Source organism: Eleutherodactylus coqui, chromosome 4, assembly GCF_035609145.1.
Source record: "Eleutherodactylus coqui strain aEleCoq1 chromosome 4, aEleCoq1.hap1, whole genome shotgun sequence".
Taxonomy (NCBI): domain Eukaryota; kingdom Metazoa; phylum Chordata; class Amphibia; order Anura; family Eleutherodactylidae; genus Eleutherodactylus; species Eleutherodactylus coqui.
Genome location: NC_089840.1, coordinates 70616302 through 70637880, shown reverse-complemented (window position 1 = coordinate 70637880; position 21579 = coordinate 70616302). Strand labels below are relative to the sequence as shown.

At 45.1% G+C, this 21579-nt stretch overlaps 1 protein-coding gene across 3 annotated transcripts in view; it reads right to left on the bottom strand.

Moving 5' to 3' along the window:
• CLUH (clustered mitochondria homolog) overlaps positions 1-21194 on the bottom strand; it is a 55427-nt gene extending 34233 nt beyond the window's left edge. The window contains exon 1 of one of the 3 annotated variants that reach the window (XM_066599626.1): positions 21032-21194. In XM_066599626.1, coding sequence (XP_066455723.1) covers positions 21032-21095 — 64 coding nt within the window. In that variant the 5' untranslated portion in view covers positions 21096-21194. Of the gene's footprint in view, positions 1-8091; positions 8240-9506; positions 10088-21031 lie in introns of those variants that run through there. The other 2 variants (XM_066599628.1, XM_066599627.1) reach the window with 2 other exon arrangements.
• Between the last annotated feature and the right edge of the window lie 385 nt (positions 21195-21579).

Genomic DNA, 21579 nt, shown 5'->3' with positions numbered 1-21579 from the left:
GGGGGGGCTGGGGAAGAGTTAATGTCACTGTGGAGGTCGCTATGACGACTGCGACCACTATAGGGGTCACTATGACTACTGCGACCACTATAGGGCTCACTATGACTACTGCGCCCACTATAGGGCTCACTATGACTACTGCGACCACTATAGGGCTCACTATGACTACTGCGACCACTATAGGGCTCACTATGACTACTGCGCCCACTATAGGGGTCACTATGACTACTGCGCCCACTATAGGGTTAACTATTAGGGCTCGTTCACACGGGCGTATTTGAATTTCGGTCGCACAAATACGCTGCGTATATGCGCAATCGAAAATCGCTTATGCCTGCATATTTGGGCACGCAAAAAAGAACGCAGACGGGCCCACTGAAATGGTGCTCAAATATGCAGTGAATACACAGGTTTCCTGCACATTGACCACATATTTGCGCGGCCCATTCACTTTAATGGCCTATTGCAGTGCGCAGTATGTAACATAATAGGTCATGCTGTGTGAAAATATACATCATGTGAATGAACTCATTGAAATCAATGGCTTCTATTCACTGCATATTATGTACGCAAATACGCTTGTGTGAACGAGCCCTTACTATAGTGTCTTACAATCGGCCCTTTGAAGGTCACCATAAGCCTGATGTGGCCCTCGGTGAAAATGAGTTTGACATTCCTGCACTAAGGCATCGATTCCACAAAGCCGTTTGGTTCCATGCAGAGTTTCTTGGAGTTATAGGGACAGATGGCAAACACACATGTGCATGCAACAGTGTTACATAGGTCAACTGGCCTTGGTAGCCAATGGAGACTTCAAATGCTTAGGTCTTCCCAGACATGATTGCGGCAATCTTGTAGCAGATTGTTGGTTTGGACAATGGGTTAGGGTTCCTCAGGGTGATTTTTAGCTTCTTTGAAGTACTCTTGCCCAAAAAGTTTTGTGAATCATTGCTTGAAAACAACATTTTAGATCAGAGATGGCCCTAGCCTCCAGGTTATGCACATGTGGCCCGCAATACCATTCTCTGCAGCCCCCAACCAAATCCCTAACGGTAATACCCCTTTAAGCATTATTGCAGTGCTCGTGAGTGGTTGAAATACGATAATGTGGTCCTCAGACCGGCAAATTGTTGTGCAGCACTGTTAACAGCATAAACGGGCTATCACTTTTTACTACGGATTACCTATCCTCAGAATAGGTTATCAATAGCAGATTGGTAAGAATCCGCCACTTGGGATTCTCACAGATCAGTTGATCATTTGGCCACCTGTCAGTGCAGCGGGGCCGAATGTTTGCATCGGTGGTCAGGACTGGAAGTCAATGGAAGTGAAGCCGCCCATTACACTTCTGACCCTGACTTCCAATGCAGATGTCCAGCTCCACTGCACTGATAAAGGGCCCGACGATCAGCTGATTGACAGGGATCCTGAGCAGTGGATCTACGCTGATTTGCTATTGATGACCTATCTTAAGGATAGGTAAACAGTAAAACGTGAGAATAACCCTTTAAGGTTCATTGCAATAACATTTTCAGTGCAAACTGTCAAAAATTAATAAATCTTTAGTTGGAAACATTTGGTTAAAAAGAAAGAAGAAGCCATTACACAACCTTGAAGTTTTTTTTTCTGTTTAAACAAATGAAAGTAATTGCAGTGTTAAGAAAATTGTAGATCAATGTATCAGTTCATTGTTCTTTTATTGGATTGTAGACTAGAAAGATATAACATGCTGCTAGTGTAAGTAGTGAAGGAGTTAAACGAAACCTTTTCTATACCATTGGGGTACACATACAAGATAAGAGTCTCCAGACTGCCTCCCTTGCATTCCTTTTCACTGAACTCATAAGGGTTTCATTGTATGTTATAGTAACACATCAAAAGGTGTAACTTATGTTAAAGATTATTATTAATCTTGGAGGTATGTACTTTTCCTGTGATGTCATTTATGGTATATAAACCACATACACCTTAGAATAAATTAGAAATCATCTGATACCGCAATAAGGCTGGTGTGATATGTATTTCTCCTGGGTTCCAGACTTCTACACAAGATCTGGGAGTGTCTTCTCTTTGATAAACACATAAATTCTCCCTACATGCAGCTCGTATGTTTCCATGGTTATGGTAATTTAAAAAAAAAATTAAAAAAGTGTGATTAAATTGTAAGTTTTACTATTGAGCTTTTTCATACAAGGCATAAAGTGGGGGACTTAAACAAAAAGTATGAAATTATTTTTAAAAAAACATCTAATATGGAAAGTGCTGAAGGGCATGATACGTATTGTACTTAACAGCATTATGTAACTCAATACTTATCCTTCAAGTTCTCACAAAGCCCAGCAATAAACTTCTTCAGACTGCAATTATTCAAGGATAAAGAAACCAGATACAGTTCAGAAAGATGACAGATATAGCGGAAGAAGCTCCAAAACTATTAAAGGGGTTTTCCAACACTTAAAAAAATATTGCCCCAGGGTGCCTAATGGTATTAAAAAATAAGCATTAGTCAACTACTTACTTTCCTCTGGTCCAGCGCTGCTGATCGTCTCCGATATAGAAAGCAATGTTGCCTTCATTGCTCACATGCAGTTCATGCACACAACTGCTAAGCGACTGGCTGCAATAGTCATGCGAGCGATTAACAGGATGTCATCACTCCCTGTATCAGTGGGGATCGAAACTGAGGGAAAAGAGTCAGCAGTGCTGGACCAGAGGCTCAATGAGAGGACAAATAATGGTCATTTAAATTCTTCATACCATTATCTACTGTGGGGCAAAGTTTTCTTTAACCCCTTGAGTGGCAGGTTTCCTACCACCCTGTCGTGCCCACCAGGGCAGGTTTTTTAAAATGGTCTAATCATTGAATTTCAACTAGTTTTGCAGTTGCGTCTCAAGAGCCATAACTTTTTCATTTTTCCATTGACATGGCCATATAAGGGCTTGTTTTTTGCGGGACAAGTTGTGATTTTTTAAACAGGGGGGAGGAAAAAAAGAAATGTGGAAAAAAGAAAAAAGGGGCCATGTCATTAAGGGGTTAAATAATGTATTAACTTCCTTCTCTGGGTCATTACGACGCACATGGATACCACATGTGTGATTGTATTTTTGATTTTTTACAAAGTAAAGGGAGACAAGTGTTTTTTTTATTCTTTTAATAATTTTTTTCCTTTTTTTTTTTTTAATTTAAAAAAAATTTTTTTTTTTTTTGTCCCTTTAGGGGACTTCCACAGGGACTCATCAGGACCCCTGATCACATTCCAGGGGTCCGATGGTGACAGCCCTTTACATGCTGCAGTGACAGCCCTTTACATGCTGCAGTCACATAGACTGCAGCATGTAAAGGGTTAACACAGCAGAGATCGGAGGTTTTCTCTGATCTCTGCTGTAAGAGCTAGTACCTAGCTGTCCTCTGACAGCTAACAACCAGCTCTCCCTGCCACAGAGACCATCGGCTTGCTTCTGACAAGCCGATGGTCTCTATGGCAACCTGTAAACAAAGCAGGACATTGCCGATATGCCGCAATATCTTCTGCTGGTTTTTCAAAGCCCTTGCACTGCTCTGTGTGGGTCTGTGCAGGCAGAGCACAGTGTCACAGCTTGTGGCATTGTGCTCTGCAGCTCCCATAGTGATACATAGCCCGGAAATCTTCCGGGCTATGTCACTATGAGCAGTGGAGCTCGTCACGGAACTTTTCCGGGCGTGCCACTCAAGGGGTTAAATGTTGGAAAACCTCTTCAGGTTATGAGTTTCTGCCATGTAACTCAGTCTATTAGGCCCCGCCTCTAATAGGCGGATATTGCAAGCGTAGTAGAATGCACTACAAAATTAATGCAGTGTACTATCCTAGTATTGATCAATCAACTTCAAATCCCCTTCAAAAGACTAATAAAAGTTCAATGAAGTTTAACCCCTAAAAGCCCAGGCTGTTTTGTACCTTAAGGACCAGACACACTTTAGGGATTTTACCCATGTGATGGTTTAACTGTTTCATTTTTTTTTTCCCTTCAGCTACCAAAATTCTTTTTGCTGCGTTTTTTCCGCGTGACCTAGTACTAATTTAACATTTTTTTCACTGACTTTTTCCCCCCTGCTTTTTAGTTTTATTGGGGGTAAATCGCTAAAAAAAAAAAAAAAAATTTAAATTAAAAAATAACTAACATTTATAGATTTTTTAAAAATTAGTATATTTTGTTTCGGATGTTTTGATATATAATATATATGGTTTGGGATTACAGGGCACTGCGATGGTTTTGGTTGGTGTTGGGTTATTTTCTTTATGTAAATATTTTTATTTTATTTTACTTTTTTACCATCCATGTCCCCCATATCATATAAGACCTTTGGGAAACATTCACTTGGTCTTTTTAGTTGACATTTTTTCACTGTAGCCGGTGCATCAATAGAAGCCCCACTTACAGGGGAAAACATCCCTTTGTAGTGACAATAGTCATTGGCAAAGCTGATCAGGGTCTGCTAGGACCCTGCAGCTCTGCTGCGATAGGGAATCCTGGTAGTCATGTGACTGCCGGCTTTAGTTATACTTTCACCTCTTAGTACATAGTACTCATTGAGCACTGTGTACTAAAGAAAGAAGGAGGCAAAAGGGGTTAAAAACCACTTCTCCCTATTCCAGGTTACCAGCTGTGACTAACAGTTGACAACCTAACCTGCTTTTTCTGATTGATTGCAGAAGCAGGGCATTAATCCCCCAACCGTATTTTTACCATCGTCTGGGATTAAAGACCAAGACCAAGCGTTGTAAATTGACTGTGCTTGGTCCTTAATGGGTTAATTGAAAGAAAAACAAAATACAAAATCTAGCTACATAGATAAAAAAATTAAGTCAAGGGGGTTTTCCAGTGAAATACTATTGATGAGCTATCATCAGGATACCCCGACCGATCAGCTGAGCAGGCGCATGCTGTCAGTGCCGCAAATACACAAGAGCTTTCTGCAGGAATGGCCCATTGATTTCAATGAAAGCCATGTCTGCAGTTACAAGCACTGGACACTACATGGGAGGTCGGCGGGAGACTTCCTCTCCAAATATACAAAGACTGGAGCGGAAGACTCTGTGCCGACCACCGTATAGTGGCCAGCGCTTGTAACTGCAGACACGGCTCCCATTGATTTCAATGAAAGCCGTGCCTGCAGTTATAAGCGCTGACCACTACACAGAGGTCGGCGCAGAGGCTTCCGCTCCGACCTTTGTGTTATTGCGGCGTTGACAGCATGTGCCCGCTTAGCTGACCGGTCGGAGTCCCGAGCGACAGATCCCAGACGATCAGCTATTGATGACCAATCTATGAAAAACCTTTTTAGGACCGCTGGAACACAAAAGGGGAAAGGACTTACTGATAATTAAGGCTAAAATCACTAATGGGTTATAAACGCACTTAAGGCAACAGCGTTCTGCGACAAATATATGTTACGTAAGACAAATTCAACATTTAGAAGAAATTTTTGGGAGAGTTTTTCAAATTTAATGTCACTGTAGTTGGGAGGCGGCCATGAAGGGAAGGGGGTGGGGGTGTAATCATTAACTCAATGACAGAATTTAAAAAAAAAAAAAGTTAAAAATAAGATAGTAACAAAGACGACAGGAGAAAACAGAGTGAGAACATGATCCTCGACGAGACAGGATTGATGGGGTCGGCGCTCTCAATAGCTCTGTCCCTTCATAATGTTGTAAGGGTCTTCCGAGTTTTAAGATTCATAAACCCTAGAGTTGGTCCTCCACGGTGCTGCGGCTGTTGTTGGTACCCATAGAAGCAAAGTCAATCTAGCTACAGCAGAGTTTTAGAAGTTGCAAGGAAAATGGAAAGCACAGAAAAAAACCAAAAACAACAAAAACAAATTGGTTCAATGCAGATCTCCCCACAAATCTGTAACAACTCCACCACAAATCCACACGTTACATGCAGAGTTGGGGGCAAATTCACCATCAATGTAACCCATGCAATGCACGGGGTGAAATCCACTGTGTAAGTCCGTGGGAACGTTCCTGCTACATGTACATGGGGCTTCGAAAACCGCATCCACATGTGTCAAATGGTTACAGAATCTGAACCGAAAATGCCAGATTTGAACATACCCTTATCCTTGCGGTCAAGCCTCTGAGGGCAGTTTGTACTGGCCATTATACCCATGGTGTATCCCGATAAAGCAAGAAATTCAACAATGGTGAACCAAAGTAGAGGAGCTAATTGATCTGATGTGACTATGAAACTGTAGGTGAACAAAATAAATGCAGGCCTTAAAGTGACCCTGATTTCTAAGTTAGCCCAAGGACTGGAAGGGGTGGCGAGAGCTAGATTATCTGGTGGCCTCCTTTTTCACCGTTCTGCCTGCTGTTTTATGCTTCTGTGCTAAAGGGCAGGCTTTGAACACTTCTCTTTGGTGTTGCCTTGGATCCCGTTGCACATTGGACTTTGGCAAGTTTGGTGGCACTCAACCCCCACCAATCATATAACATTCTTTGCTCCGGTGCGCATGCTACATCCGCTCCATATAATCCACACACACAGGAATACAAAACTTTTTTCCAGAAGGAAGTTTTGAAGCACATTGGTTAGCCGTCATCTGGGATTTGCCCAGCCTAGCCGTAACATGCAACTAATAGTCTCAACTATGGCATCTTAGACTGCATACATGTACAAGCTTTGCCGATGCAGGTTTTGAACCTTCTCGCTGTCGCATATCAGCGCAATTTTAATCCATGGGTTTTCAAGATTCCACTTTGCCATAATTCCATTCATCTCTATGGGAGCTTACGATCTGCAGTGCATTCGCAAATACATCTGCAGATTCACTGCGGATGTAAATGTTAAAAATCAGGCTGCGAGGTGGGGGAAAAGGCTGCGAGGTGGGGGAAAAGGCTGCGAGGTGGGGGAAAAGGCTGCGAGGTGGGGGAAAAGGCTGCGAGGTGGGGGAAAAGGCTGCGAGGTGGGGGAAAAGGCTGCGAGGTGGGGTTGCAGATTTTTTTCCGTGCAGATGATCCGCAGTGCATCCACGTGGGAAAAACTGCAATCCACATTCTCACACAAGCAATAAAAAAATCAATTTAAGGCATCATGTCCATGGGCAGGTCGGATTCCACGGGCAGGAGTCCGCAGCGAAAACCCACCCTGCCGGCGGCAAGAGGACACTGCTTACCTGTCCAGATCCTCTGCGTGGCTGTGCGGGTCCCTCCATCTTCTCCCATGTGAATGTAGGTGGGCGCTGCTGCCACACATGCGCGGTGGAGGTTTTTTCCCCTAAATCTCGCGCTTTCCCATGGGAGGGAGTATCAGCTATGTATGTGCTGAAGATTAGACTGCTTCCATTGACTTCAATGGAAGCCCTCCGAGTGGGACCTGCAGAAGAATGGAGCATGCTGCGATGTTTTTCCCAGCACGTATGATCCGCAAATCGGGAAATATGACATTCATAGGTATTTAAAGTTACCTGCGAATGCCCAATGTTTGTCTATGGGCTCATGGAACTGCGGATAGCATGTGCAGGTGACACGCGCGGATTCCGCAATTCAATTATGCCCATGGACATGAGGCCTAATGATGACTCGCAGTGCATCCACTGCGGAAATCGCGGGTGCCGTGGACAGGAAGCCTTAGGCCCCGTTCACACGGGCTACAAAATCATCGCTCTGTTTTGTAGCCTGAAAGAGCCCATTGGAAACCATGAGCTTCACATACATGCATTTTGTAGCCAATGTGAAAGGCCTTAAACGGTATGCAAAAATTAAAGAGAAAAAAAAGCAAAAAAACCTCAAACAACTTTCTAAATTGGATGATGGCAATCTAAATACAAGAGCACAAACATCCCCTAAATAGGCATCTACCATGGTGGGGCACAGGTCGCCGACACTCAACACAATTACTATTTCCAATGAGCAGTTTTGTCTTTAAAAGCCATAAATATAGTATTAGCCTACAGCATTTTTATATTCCCTTCAGTCGCCGTCATCTTTGTATACTAACCGTGGTCAGATGCAGAATCCCCATAAGATGACAAAGACACGAAATGCAGAGCTGATGGAAGTACAGAACATGCACAGACGTACCATCATGTACAGAGAATACCTAAATTACCTGCAAAGAGGCCGATTTCCTTGATTACCAGGTACGCAAGATACTCATTCTGCCAATTCTCCACGCGAGGGGTTAACGACGCGACGGCAGCAGATTATCTTCAATACTGGCACAAAAAAAAGTTTAAAAAATGCTCAGCTCTGGGTGTGTCGGCAGACGCAGGGAAGAACAGGCTCCGCCAGCCTATAGATCCTCCTTGGTTATGGAGCCAGATTAGGGTGACTGACTGGGAACGTACATGTCATGCTCCGACAAACCACAGCTCAAGAATATCATATGATCCAAACAAAGGATATTATGTCTTATTTCTGCAAGGCATGCCAGCAGCAAACAGAAATAAAGCGACGCCGGGGAACGCACAACCAAATCACACAACTCTTCTCACTTTCCTCTCGGCTTCACTTCTCATGTAACACTTTTTCCATTGTGGATTTCCAACATAAACTTTAGAAGTTTTGTACCGATCGGCGCTTTCATTTTTTGTTTTTGATTTTTTTATAGATAGAGTAAAGAAATATTGTTACATATTATGTGGTTGCTTCAAAATGAAAGAAAATTATTAAACATATTGGTTAGTTAATAAAGTTCTCAAACTCCTAAAAAGTTAAGTCTTGGTCATCTGTAGACTACCTGCGCAGAATAATGGCTGCTCTATAGCATCACATAGTGGCCGGGACAATCCGCGGTAAAGTTAGGGAGCGTTCCCACAGAGTTTTATCACTGCATTATGGCATATTCTGGTGCATTTTTCCCGCACAAAAAAAAAAAATAAATAAATAAAAACGCACGAATGACAGTTGTCATTGTTTTACGCACTGTTTCCTGGCAAACATGTAAAATCATAGTGAATAGGCATGCAACTGAATATTTGCTGCCTTTTTACCTGATTCAATAGACTTTAGTAGGAGATCATGGACCAAAATAGGACATGCTGCGATTTTTCACACACGATCAGTCGGTGTGGAAAAAAAAAAACCCCAACTAACCGCTCATCTGAATACGCCAAATCAAATCAATGGGGTTTATGCTATCCGATTTAGGTCTGTAATACGGACAGAAAATAGGCCTGTGTGAATGAGCCCTTGCATGCCTATACAAATACCACATCTACAGCCCGTTACACAATGCGAGTGGCCCACCGGGATTCTGCCTGGTCGGGCAAACTTCCAGTCTGGCTGCTGCAGCAACGTAGCAGATGAGATTGAAACAGGTTTCATCCACACGTTGTGGAAAAAATCTGCACTAAATCCGTACCGTACTTACCATGTGGTGCAGATTTTAAATGTGCGCTGCAGATATAAACCTTTGTATACAAAAGGTGATATCCGTGGCAAATTTGAAGCATTTTCGCACCAAAATCCAGAAAAAAAACAAACAAACAAAAAAAAACAGGTTGGAAATCTGCAAGCGGTTACCATAATCAGACATGAAGAAAGCCTCGGAACCGGCCCGTCTTTCACTTTGGAGCGTTCCTTTGTTTGCCGCAGACGGGTCAGCTGTTCCTCTCAGACCCTCTTGTGTAGCAAAGTTCAAAACTGGAGCAGCACAAGCCGAGAGGGAGGGATGGGCGCCTGGCACATCCATTATGCCAGTTGGAAGGTCACTGTGAAAGACACTGCAAGCCTGAGAGGATTCGGAAGAGTGTCCTGCATGCCAAGAAGGGGGTTGAATGTTTTCACAACCACAGATCCCCTCGTCTTCCTCGGAGTCATGGCCAGCAAGCTGCTCATAGAGCTCCGGAGAGGTATCCCAAAAGAACCCCGAAGACTCAGTTTGAGGCTCCTCTCTAACCAACGACCCGTACTGACAGCTATCACAGCCGGCTGCGTCCCCAACAGAGTCTTTTATACTTCTTTTCGAGTCCTGCAAAAGTGATACGGCTTCACCGTCCGGCTGAATGCCCAGCGTCTGAAGAAGCAGCTGACGGCAGCGCCCACAGCACTGGCAAATACTGTTCCCCATTATCCTTGGTGAGAGAGTACATTGTAAAGGACAATCTCGGCTCACCCTCCAGTCTCCAGACTTGTACTTGTGTACTGGTGTTACTATTAATAAAGAGACCGTGGCTGACCAGCCTGCAGATCCTCAATGCCATTCTGAAGGGGGGTGCATGGGCTACAAAGTTTCCCTGGCTCAAGGCCAGTACTTGGTACTTTGCAAGGCCTACAAACTTTTTAAAAGGCAGAGGATGTTCTAGACAGACTTGAAACACATCCAGTAACATCTACAAAATGCTGCTAAGATGACACCCATTTTTGTGGTCAGGCTGGTCAACTGAAGCATTTTTGCATCAATGCCCCAACAGTATCAAATAAAGAGAAAAAAAATAAATAAAAGCCCACTAAACCACTAAAACAGCCGATTGGTGGGGATCCCAAGCGTTGGGCCTCTTGGTTATCAACTATTGATGACCAATCCTCCAGATGGGACATCAAATGTAAAAGTTCCGTGCGACTCCTTTAAAAGGTCATGGTCACCACTGAAACTTGGGTTTTTTTTGTTTGTGTCTACAGCCACAATGCACATCTACGCATCTCCATGGTAACAAACCAACATCAAATATGCCTCATTTAACCCCTTAAAGACCAAGTGGTTTAAGAACCAGGCACTTTTTAGCATTTTTAGTTTACCCATGTGGTGGTTTTACGGACTAGTTTTTTTTTGCCTGCCAAAATTATTTCTGCTGTGTTTTTTTTCCATCAGTCAGGAAGGGTATCATCACTCCTTAAGGAGAGCACCTAGGTGGTAAGTGAGGAGACATAGGCCCCCTGCACACGGGCGGAAATTCCACTGCGGAATCTCCTCCAGAATTTCTGCCCATGGCCGCTGCCATAGGATTTCATTAGAAAACGCAATCCTTGGCAGACGGACACGATTTGTCCGCGTAAAATCACACGCGGAAAACAAATCGGGGCATGTCAGTGGTGACGGGCCGGCTCCTCTCTGCGCATGCGCCGGCTAGCCGGCACACAGCGCAGAGAGAAGACGCCAGGAGCGGGTAAGCCGCAGGCCTCTGCAGGGGCACCGGACCGCATCCCACTGCGAGAATTCTTGCAGCGGGATCCGACCCAGCCGTCTGTAGGCGGTCTTAAGATGGATTGCCAGAGGGCGGAATCCCGACGGAAACCTAGCGGTTTGGACGCAGAGAAACACTACGAGATTCCCACCGGCTTGGCCACATGCTTTTCCGTGGCGGCTGGTGCTCCCATAGAGGAGAGCACGGCCGCAATAATGAAAAAAATAATATATAGACATGCTGCAACCGGGGAATCTGCTACTGCCGGCTTTGCTGTGACGGATTGGCTGTCCGGTGTGGACGAGATTTTTGACAAATCTCGTCCACATTGCAGACTAATCACTGGATTAGCCGCAGTGAAATTCCGCACAGAATTTCTGCAGCAAATCTGCCCTGTGTAAACCCAGCCCTATAAGGCCATGCAAGCTCCTCTGGGAAATATACACAAATAAGGAAGATTGAACAATGCCTATTGGATGGCAAGTCAATGTCTGACCCTTTATACAGGTCTTTGAAACAATGACAAGTCACAGGCCTCTCACTCGCCAAGCCAGAATCCTACTGTACACTGATGAGGGGCAAACACCCCGAAACAGCTGTCTGTTCATGGAGCCTGGCTTGGTTTTTAATTCCCAATCACTGTTCCAAAGGCCTATATAAAAGGGTCAAACATTAGTTTGCAGGAATGCTGCCATCCAATAGGTGGCGCTGCAGAGGTATTGTTCCATCTACCTTATTTGCATATATTTTTCACCATATACCCATTATGGGTAATTTTACAAGAAGCAAATATACATATAAATAATTATGTAGCTTAAAATTTGTTCTTTATTTTAAAAATTATTGTATTTCTGTTAAAATAAAGTACAGGAACGGGTTCATAATTTTGCTTTAGACATTTTGATATAATCGGCGACGGTTGTCATTTCCCACTTTTCATATTTATTTTATTCTGTAAGTTTTATACCTTTTTTTTGTAACAAACATCTAGTCCCCCATGACCTCATACAATCATCATTCATACTGTATTTTGTTTTTATTTTACACTTTTCCACTGTAACTGGAGCATCCATTGTAGCTGCATCCCTAGGAGCCCCAGTTACAGGGGAAAACATTCCCCTAGGGACAGTAGTAACTGTCAGAGCTGGCCGGGGGTCTTCTAAACCCCAGCAGCTCTGACATGCCGGGGGTTGCTGATGATCACGTGATCACAGGGTCCCATGGCAATGCCACTACCTGCATTCTCTACGTAGTGCTCATTGAACACTATGTAGCCTGTAAAAGAAAAGGCACAATCATTTTAAATCTGCTTCTGTCTTCTCCTCTGGGTCCTTGGCTGTGTCTGACATCCGAGGACCCGACCTGAGGCCAATGGGAGCCGTGCCTGCAGTTACAAACACCGGCCACTATACGGAGGTCGGAGCGGAGGCTTCCCATATAGTGACCGGCGCCTGTAACTACAAGCACGGCTCTCATTAAAATAGCTGACATATAACAGAGGTAGAAGGGGTGGGAGGAAAGCTACATAATAATTTTTTTTTTTTAAGTGATGTAAACTGCTGCATAATATGTTATATAAGTAAAGGTTTTTATTAATGTTAACTAGAAGGGATTTCACAACCATCTGAACTCCCACAATGCACTGCTCTGGTGTAACTAGAAAACAGCAAAACTCTGCAGTTAGCTTTAGAGAAATGTGTAACTGAGAATCAGCACAGCCTGAACACTGTGCTGCAGCAGCGACACCCCGCATGTGGGAAGATTCATTACTGGGACAGACTTTGGGTTACAATCTAGAGCTGAACTCATAATTGTGCAATTTGCATTTTAGGAAGCGGTATCTACACAGACGCGTTATCGTCATAAGGCGGAGAAAAGAAAGACTCATGCAGATTATAAAGGGATACAAGCTTTTATTTAGAGTATAATATACAGGCAGACAGCTCTCCGAATGCCCGATGCCGTGCCCCACGCAGAACCACTCCTTGTCAGCCGAACACACCCATGCTGGATCCTTCCCATCCGTGTTTGTTTACAGGCTGCAGTCCCGCCTGGTTTATGGGTCGTCACAGCCACTGGAGCCAATAACAGATCAGCGATCGATCGTGAGTTCCGTAATTGGCTGCAGTGCCTGTGACGTCCTGTAAACTGGACGGGGCAGCCTGTAAATGTAATGTCACCAGGGAGGGAGCAGCTCCGCAGGACACAGCGGGGAGGGGTGGGTATAATCCTGTCAGTTATTTTAGTGGATGGGATAGCACATAAAAGTGACATCACAGAGGAGGGAGCAGCACGCGGGACCCAGCAGGAAGGGGCGAGTATGGTCCTGTTATTTATTTTAGTGAATGGGATAACCCATAAAAGTGACGTCACAGAGGAGGGAGCAGCGCCGCGGGAGACAGTGGGGAGGGGCAGGTATCATCCCATCAGTTATTTTAGTGGATGGGATAGCCCATAAAAGTGACGTCACAGAGGAGGGAGCAGGGCTGTGGGACACAGTGGGGAGGGGCGGGTATTATACCATCAGTTATTTTAGTGGATTGGATAGCCCATAAAAGTGACGTCACAGAGGAGGGAGCAGCATGCGGGACACAGCAGGGAGGGGCGTGTATGGTCCTATTACTTATTTTACTGGATGGGATAGCCCATAAAAGTAATGTCACAGAGGAGGGAGCAGCGCGCGGACACAGCGGGAGAAGCGAGTATAGTCCCGTTAGTTATTTTACTGGATGGGACAATCCATAAAAGTTTAAAAACAGAACTCAGACAACCCCTTTAATATTTTGTGATGGCCACAGTGAGAGAATTATTAATGTGTAGGGCACACTGAAAGCAGCATTAGAGTGAGAAGAGTGTGCAGAGACGAGTCATGGCTGCAAGAAGTCATCATTGCAGTCTTGGCCAGATGGAAAGTAAGGTTGTTTGGAGTGTTGGTGTGAGAGGTTGGTAAGTAGAAAGAAAGGGAGTCCTGTGAGGAGCAGAGTAGCCGCGCCAAAGGAAAACAGAGGAAACTAAGCAGCTGCCCCAGTATCGGGGAGAGCACAGTGACAGGCGAGTATAAGGGCTCATGCCTATATGCAGAGAATGCTGCAAGTCTCCCGCAGCATTTTCCACTTTACAGCCCATAGGCTCTGCCGGCAGAGATTGCGTATGGCACTACGCATGCCCAGTAATAACGCGTCATGGACATGCAGTGTGACTTAATTCTTTTTAAATTCCCCGCTCAGTCCAGATTGGGGATGCGTATGGAAACGCTGCTCCTGCGCAATGTGTTGTATATGGACAACATATCATACGCAGCACAAGGGCTGCATATCATATACATAAAAAAAAGAGCATGCTGCGACTAATTTCTCTTACGTAACGATACACAATGTCCACACGCCAGTGGGCATGGAACAATGAAAGGCCATCGACTTTCATAGCCTCCATTCACCGCATATCACACGTACAAGCATTGCACGTGTGATACACGGTCGTTGGCATGAGCCCCAAGTCTTTAATATTTTTGGAGGTTTTGCACTGAGCCCACCACCCACCAATGGTACGTTATTGAGGCGGCCAACGTCATTTTGCATGCACCGAAGCCAAAAGTGTGGCTCTGGCGCAGACGCATGGCATCTGTAGCCTGAGCTGGAGTTGTCAATCATCAGGGTGAGAGGGGGGGAAAATACAAGCACAGCTTAAAATCCATCGTCCCTGATGAGAGGGACCGCACGCTGAGTTCTCTGCGAGCAGCGCTGATAACATTCTTTCAGCAGCTGTCCCGTTGGAAAATAGTGATGTATTTAGAGAACAGACTGTTCTCTAAATACACGCAAATGAAGCTAGTTAGCTACTAATAGGCTGATTAACCCATTAGTACCCCAATTCAAAATGATCGCTCAAAACTCTCAGTTTCTGATAAATTTTGAGCAATCTGTATGTAAATGGACCTTTACCTTCATTAGTTTCTCCTTTCTAACAGAGACTCCTGGCCGCCTCCTCAGAATGTGATCTCATTCCCACCAGCTCAGGTTTACTTGGGTTTTTGTGTTGTCAAACTAGTCAGTTTCTTAGACTGCATAACAGCTATGTAATGGTGTTACATGAAGTGTACTACACAAAACTTTTCAGAGGGGGACACAAACTTCTATCACAGTTACGGATGATGATCACGCCGTTCCGGTCATTAACACAGGTGATTTTCACACACTTTCTGCGTGTTGTGAGGCACTGAAATCGCACGTGAAACGAACTCCTATTAAATGGGTTAATTGGCATGAGCAATTTTTCTCTCGAACCAAGAGTCCAGGACAGAAAAATCACAGCATAATCGATTTTCTTTTTGCCAATTTTTTTCTATGGGAGGTGGGGAAAAAACTAATGCATGTGAGATATCACATGTCCAGAGATGCGATGCATTTCTCCTCGCACTAGTAGCAAAAGTCACAGGTTTAAGAAAGCGATATTTATATCACACTTGCCCGTGTAAAAACGGACTTATAGAGGAGATCACAGCTCATCCTATTGTCTATAGCTTATTTCGGAGATTATGAAAGAGGCTAATGATAATTCAACTGTTCCTCCAGCAGGCAGAGATGCATCATGGGATTGATAGCACCGAATAGTGAAAGTGAAGCCAGAACCAGTGAGATATGGTGCCTGATAAGCATCAGACCGGCATGGAAGCGACTGCGACATATACAGGAGACGTCCAGAATGCATACACAAATGCGCACTATTCCGTTTTTACGGAACACATCAGGACCATAAGCAGGATCAATAGCCTTTAAAATGGGCGCGGTAGTGTCCATTGCGCAAAACAAAACTGCCCTACGTATGCAAAAAGGTCAGTTAAATGCACCAATACACGGGCAAAAGAGCCACGTTTGTAGCACAAATATTTTGCGCTGAAACGTGTGCAATTGCACGTATGCTCGTATGACGCCGCCCCGACGGCTCCTCACATGGGTGTATTTGCGTGCGCAATATGCAGTTTAAAGTGCCCATTGATTTCGATGGGTTCGGTAACGTGCTAAGATAGAGCGTGTTCTATATTTATGCGTATTTGCGCACAAAAGGTCCCCATTGAAGTCAAGGGTGAGGGGTGCGCAAATGTGCATACAATATGCAAGATGCATGAGACACTGCGTTTAAAAAAAAAAAAAAGGAACATTCCCTGCAGGCGAAAAAAGTGCAGTAAAATGCGCCAATACATGCGCAAAAAAATCCCCGAACACGCGTGTGCACTTGTGCTTCCGCTTGTGTGACGTCGGCCTAAAAGTGACGTTAGGTCCTCCACCCAGACATTGCATATCCAGTGACTGCTGGAGGACTTGTGGATGTCCACTTTGTAGATGTTTGCACACTTCTAGCAGTTGTCCTGTCTGCAAACCAGCAGCTGCAGGGTTAACTGAACCGCTCCCTGCGGCACTGAACGAGTTAATACAACCATCCCTGCCCGCTCAATAACCTAGCGCTTACTTCCTGTTACCACTGCCAAACACAACATGGCGCACAGTCCCTTCCGGGGTTACGGAGCGCAACCAAGTGCCTCCAACTCTACGGGGGAGGTTTTACCATTTACATAACCTGCTTTCCGCATAAACGCACGCAACCCGCTAGGATTAAGATTATGTATAGAGACTAACAGAGCGATTATTTTGCATGAGTATATGGGCGATAGCTGACGGCAGCTGCGCCTAGAACTACGGTATGGAGATCTGCATTACACCCCTAAAAAGGGTGAAAAATGGTTTGGTCGGATGAAGGTGACCTTGGTTAAAGCTCTGGAAGCAGATGTCATAGACACGCCGTGGGAAGCCGTGCAGTGCTCTCCTCGCTGTCACCTCCAGCGTATGCAGAGCACTGCACGGCCCAGCACACTACCTACCGTCACAAGTCACGTGGTGCTACAGATATGACTAATGTCTGCACGGAACTGAACGCTTGGTGACAATATCATGTGGGGCAATGGAAGCCTTCAAACATACCAAGTTCTGCCCTAATCAGAGCAAGCCCACAAAATCAGATAAAAAGCAAAACATCTGTCCTTGAAGTAGTGAATATATCCCACGTGAGAGCTGTGCGATGGCGATATTGACGGAACTCGTACACGTTTGACTGCGTCCATGTACGCAAGCGATCCAACATGTGGCGTGACAATCCGAGTTGGAAAAGAAAAACAAAATCGCAGCATGTCCTGTTTTCGCGCAACTTGTACCATGCGGAGTCCCGCAAACTGATGAGTTGTCCTTGTGCTCTGCGATGCGAGTTACGCAACTTGCTCTGACCATGTGAATGCAGCCTAGGGCCATGCTCACATTTGCGCGGGCTCTTCAAGCACAGAATGGGTAAAACGCACCAGACAAAAATAGCACAGCATGTAGCGCTAGGGGCGCATTCACATCTGCAGTTGCGGTCCATTCCTGCCCTCAGTGCCGAGTAATACCGCAACTATGTCGGGCCTAAAGAGCGCCAAACTGCCCTTAGTGACTATAACGGGGTATATCTGGCTTCCGGAATCTGTCATTTTCCCAGATGAAATAGAGAATGCTGCGCCATTTTTATTTCGGGATTTTATGCTGATCTGTGCCAGAGGCTTTGAACTGCGCCTCAGACGCCGAGGCGAGCCCAGCCGGGGGACATGATAGAAACCTGACAGAGGGCATTATAGTCAATGGGGTCTGTTGGGCGCCATTTGTCCCCTATCCAGCGCTCCAGGTTTTTTTTTGCCATTTGCTTTCTATGATGAAGCCGGACAACATAAAACCCTAAAGGCCCCTTTCACATACGTGTTCAGAAAACGCTGCTCGAAATCGCAATTTTGAGCACATTCTACGGCACTTTTTAACGCCCCCTATCGTTGCGATGAAGGGCGTTAAAAAAAAGCGAACACACTGAAAAATAGAACAGACAGCGCTCGAGTATTGCAGTGCTACAAACACCACATTCGAGCGCAGGTCTGAGAAGCCCTGGTAAAATCAATGAGAGTGTTGTAATGGGGTTAGTGCGGCGCTCGGGACGCCATGGTAAAAAGCGGCCTGTATGAAAGTGGCCTTAGATGTATTCGCTGGGAGGTCTCCGCAGCAGAAAACCTAAACGGTGCCGATTCGGCCAGGTTTTTGAATTGCGGAAATGGAGCAGATTTGAACCCTTGTATTTCAAGGGTTAAAATCAGCAGTATAAATAAATCCACCGTATGAATAATTCACTCGCCGCGGATTTAGAATGCGCAATACTTTTCAGCAGTACTACGGATTTGCTGCAGAAGTTTCTGCAGCACGCAAAGCAGATTTTAGAAGTCTCCTCCACAAGTCTTATTGTAAATGCTGCGGAATGTTCGATTCCGGTAGTGAAAATTCCACAGCGTTTCCGCCGCGCGTGAAGACGGCCTTACAGAAATGTGAATAACGCATATGGCCGTGTGAATGCAGCCATCACAGGTGGTCCTTAATGCCCACCCAAATGCACAGAACATAGGGTTTTATGGCGAATTACATGGCAGTCAGTCAGATCAGCTCATGTGATAACGACAGCCGTATACCAGAGTCCAACACGGGACTAGATCCGGTAATGAGCCGATCCCTAAAATACAACTCACATAAAACACCCTACTACTAGTATACCGTCAGTAACCAGTAAAGACACAGCGTTATGATTTGCTACATATGGATAATAATTAGTGATTATGACAACCAGCTGTATCCCCTGACAGAATAAAATGTATCACTCCGTCTATAAATAAACAGAAACAAAGTATCAAACTCTTGTATAAACACATAATATACAACAGCTTCATGAGGAACTAAAGGGAAACACCTCTGTCTAGATCCAAGACCCATGAATATTCATCGGGGAGCCCTCGCACGTACCCACAATGCACTGCGATGATGTGTGCTGCCATTATTAAGAGGGATTACACAACTTCTGCAGACCTGGAAGGCAAAGCCGAATCCTGTTATTAACGACCAATAATCTTCCTCCCACAATTCCTGTGCACTGATCCGCAGTGGATACAAGGGTGAACACGGCACTGCAAAATAATGCAACCCTGGTGGGAGTCATGCAATGCGCGACCAAAAAAAAAACAACAAAAAAAAAACATTTTTCACGTTATTTCATTTGCACAACTCATTGCAACACGTTATCAGGCGCCTCTATCAAGTCTTGCTAACTTTAATTGCACAACCATCAAGTTTCAGAGAACAGAAGCAGCAGCAGCCCTTGTCCGTGAACGTTGTCGCCCAGCCAGCGTGGTTGTATGCGTGAAAGGCTTCACATTCCAATATCTGCCAGGTGCAATACAAGTAATAACGTAGGAAAGGCCAAGTAGAAAAAAATATATATCCTCTAGTGGAATGATCTTCAACTGGTGCAAAACTACAAATTCCCAGCATGTCTTGATAGTTGCAGCAGTGAAGGCACGCCAGAAATTGTAGTTTTGCAAATGCCGGAGAGGCCAGAGGTTGGAGATGGCTATAGTGTGAAACATATATTAGCCCGAGGCCTGTGACACTGCGGCCCGCCGTATAGATCAAGGACAGGCACCAGTTTACAGTATGACCACAGGCAGCAAATAAACAGGACAGGGGAAGTAGCAGGAACACAAGGGCATTGTAAGAGTGTCATAGCAGCACCCAAGGGCATCAAGTCAACACTGTCCATACAACACGCATCAGGTTGCTACGCAGGCACATGTCCGTGCAACCACAAGAGTTGGATACTAGGAGTTGGATGTAGTACTGGGGTTTAACAATGCCGCCACTGCTACTTTTTATGTGCGTTAACGCACTGCAATCCGATTAGCTGCGGATTGCAGTGCGGATCTGCAGCAGATTTCACTGTAGATCCTCCACATTAACTGCACAAAATCTGCTACATGTGAACGCACCCTTAAAGGGTATTTGACGGATATACAAAGGCTTCATTTTAGGGCCTTTATAAGACGACCTTATGAGGCTGTAATTCTATAGGTACAAGCGATATTGGTCAGTGACAATCTGACTTTTTCCAGCGATTCCTCTGCGCTCTTGATGTGTGTCCAATGCGTTTTTGTGTTAAAAGTACACAACTTGCATCGGATTCACTGAAAAACAAAAAAAAAAAAAGCCCCCAAAATTTCTTGATCTTGGACTAGCAATGGGTTCTTCGCGATATGATATGGATGGACCGCGCATGAGTAAATCAGACAGAACTCGCACGGTAATAGAGAAGAAAAGGCACAGATTAACCCCCATTCCCCCCCATGCCAATCATAAGTTAGCAAGTTCACTGAAGCACACTAGTGCGCCCCCTAGCTTCTCATTATTAGCAAACGCTATTACAGCGCGAGGGCTCATTCACACTTGCATTAGGGGAGCGGAAAAACAGAATCCCCAGGCCTAAGAGATCCGTCTAATGATGGAACTGAATGAACTCATTGACTATAATGCGGTCCGTTCAGATCTCGTCCAGCATGTTCACAGATGAAATAGCGCCATTTCCCCAACGGAGGTTCCAGCGCGAACGCGCCTAAATCTGCACAAAATGCAGAATCTGAATAAGCACTATAAATCTCGATATCACGTCTGTCTCCTGAATTGCGCAATCTGTAGTAATAATCGCTGAATTCTGCAGACACAATGCTATTGTTACTCCACGCTACGTTATATAGTTAAGGAAACCCGTTCCCTGTAATGGGAATTGGAAGGCGCCCCTTTAATAGCAGCGGGGTCAATCTGAGTGTGCGGCTGAGAGATCAGCAACGCCTCACTCTGGGGAAAAGCAGATTAATAGTGTTGGAAAAGTTTGGCAGCACAGAGGATTTAAGGGATGGAGGACTCGATTAGCGATTAATCGGATGCAGAAGACTAAGCTGGGAGTGACACTTGTAGCAATGGCAGCTGATCTGTCAGGCGCCACAGGTTGCAGCCTCCTGTATTCCCCCACGTGTGCACTTACCGCAGCAGGGCCTCTGGTCCGGGCAGTGTGCGGGGGCGCCGGGCTCCTCGGTCTTGCTCACCATGTCCTCTGTGCTGGGGCTGGAGGTGGAGGTGGATCTCGCTGCTGGAAGGACAGAGCCGCCGCTCTACACACACACACGTGGTGCAGCTGTAACCTCTGCCTCCCGACCTTCCAGATCAGACTCCTGCTACGGCGGCTGCCGAAGGACAAAACTCTAAGGGCTGCTGAGTCACCGAACGCCTTAAAGGGACAGGCATGTTTATTTTTTTCCTCCCTCAGGTTAGTCACCGCAAATGACTATTGCTGTTGGATTATTCAGGATCCAAGTAATGTGATGTATTATTGAACAGGGTTACACATCCTTCTTATAATGCAGTTGAGTATACATCATAAATAGTGAGGACTTTCCACTGCAGAATTGGCTGCGACAGATCTGCAGTGTTTTACACGACAAGCTGTGCAAATGGGATTTTAAGGAATTTTATTATCACGCTGCAGAGAAATAAACTCCACGTTATAAATTGACCTGCAGTAAGGGATAACAC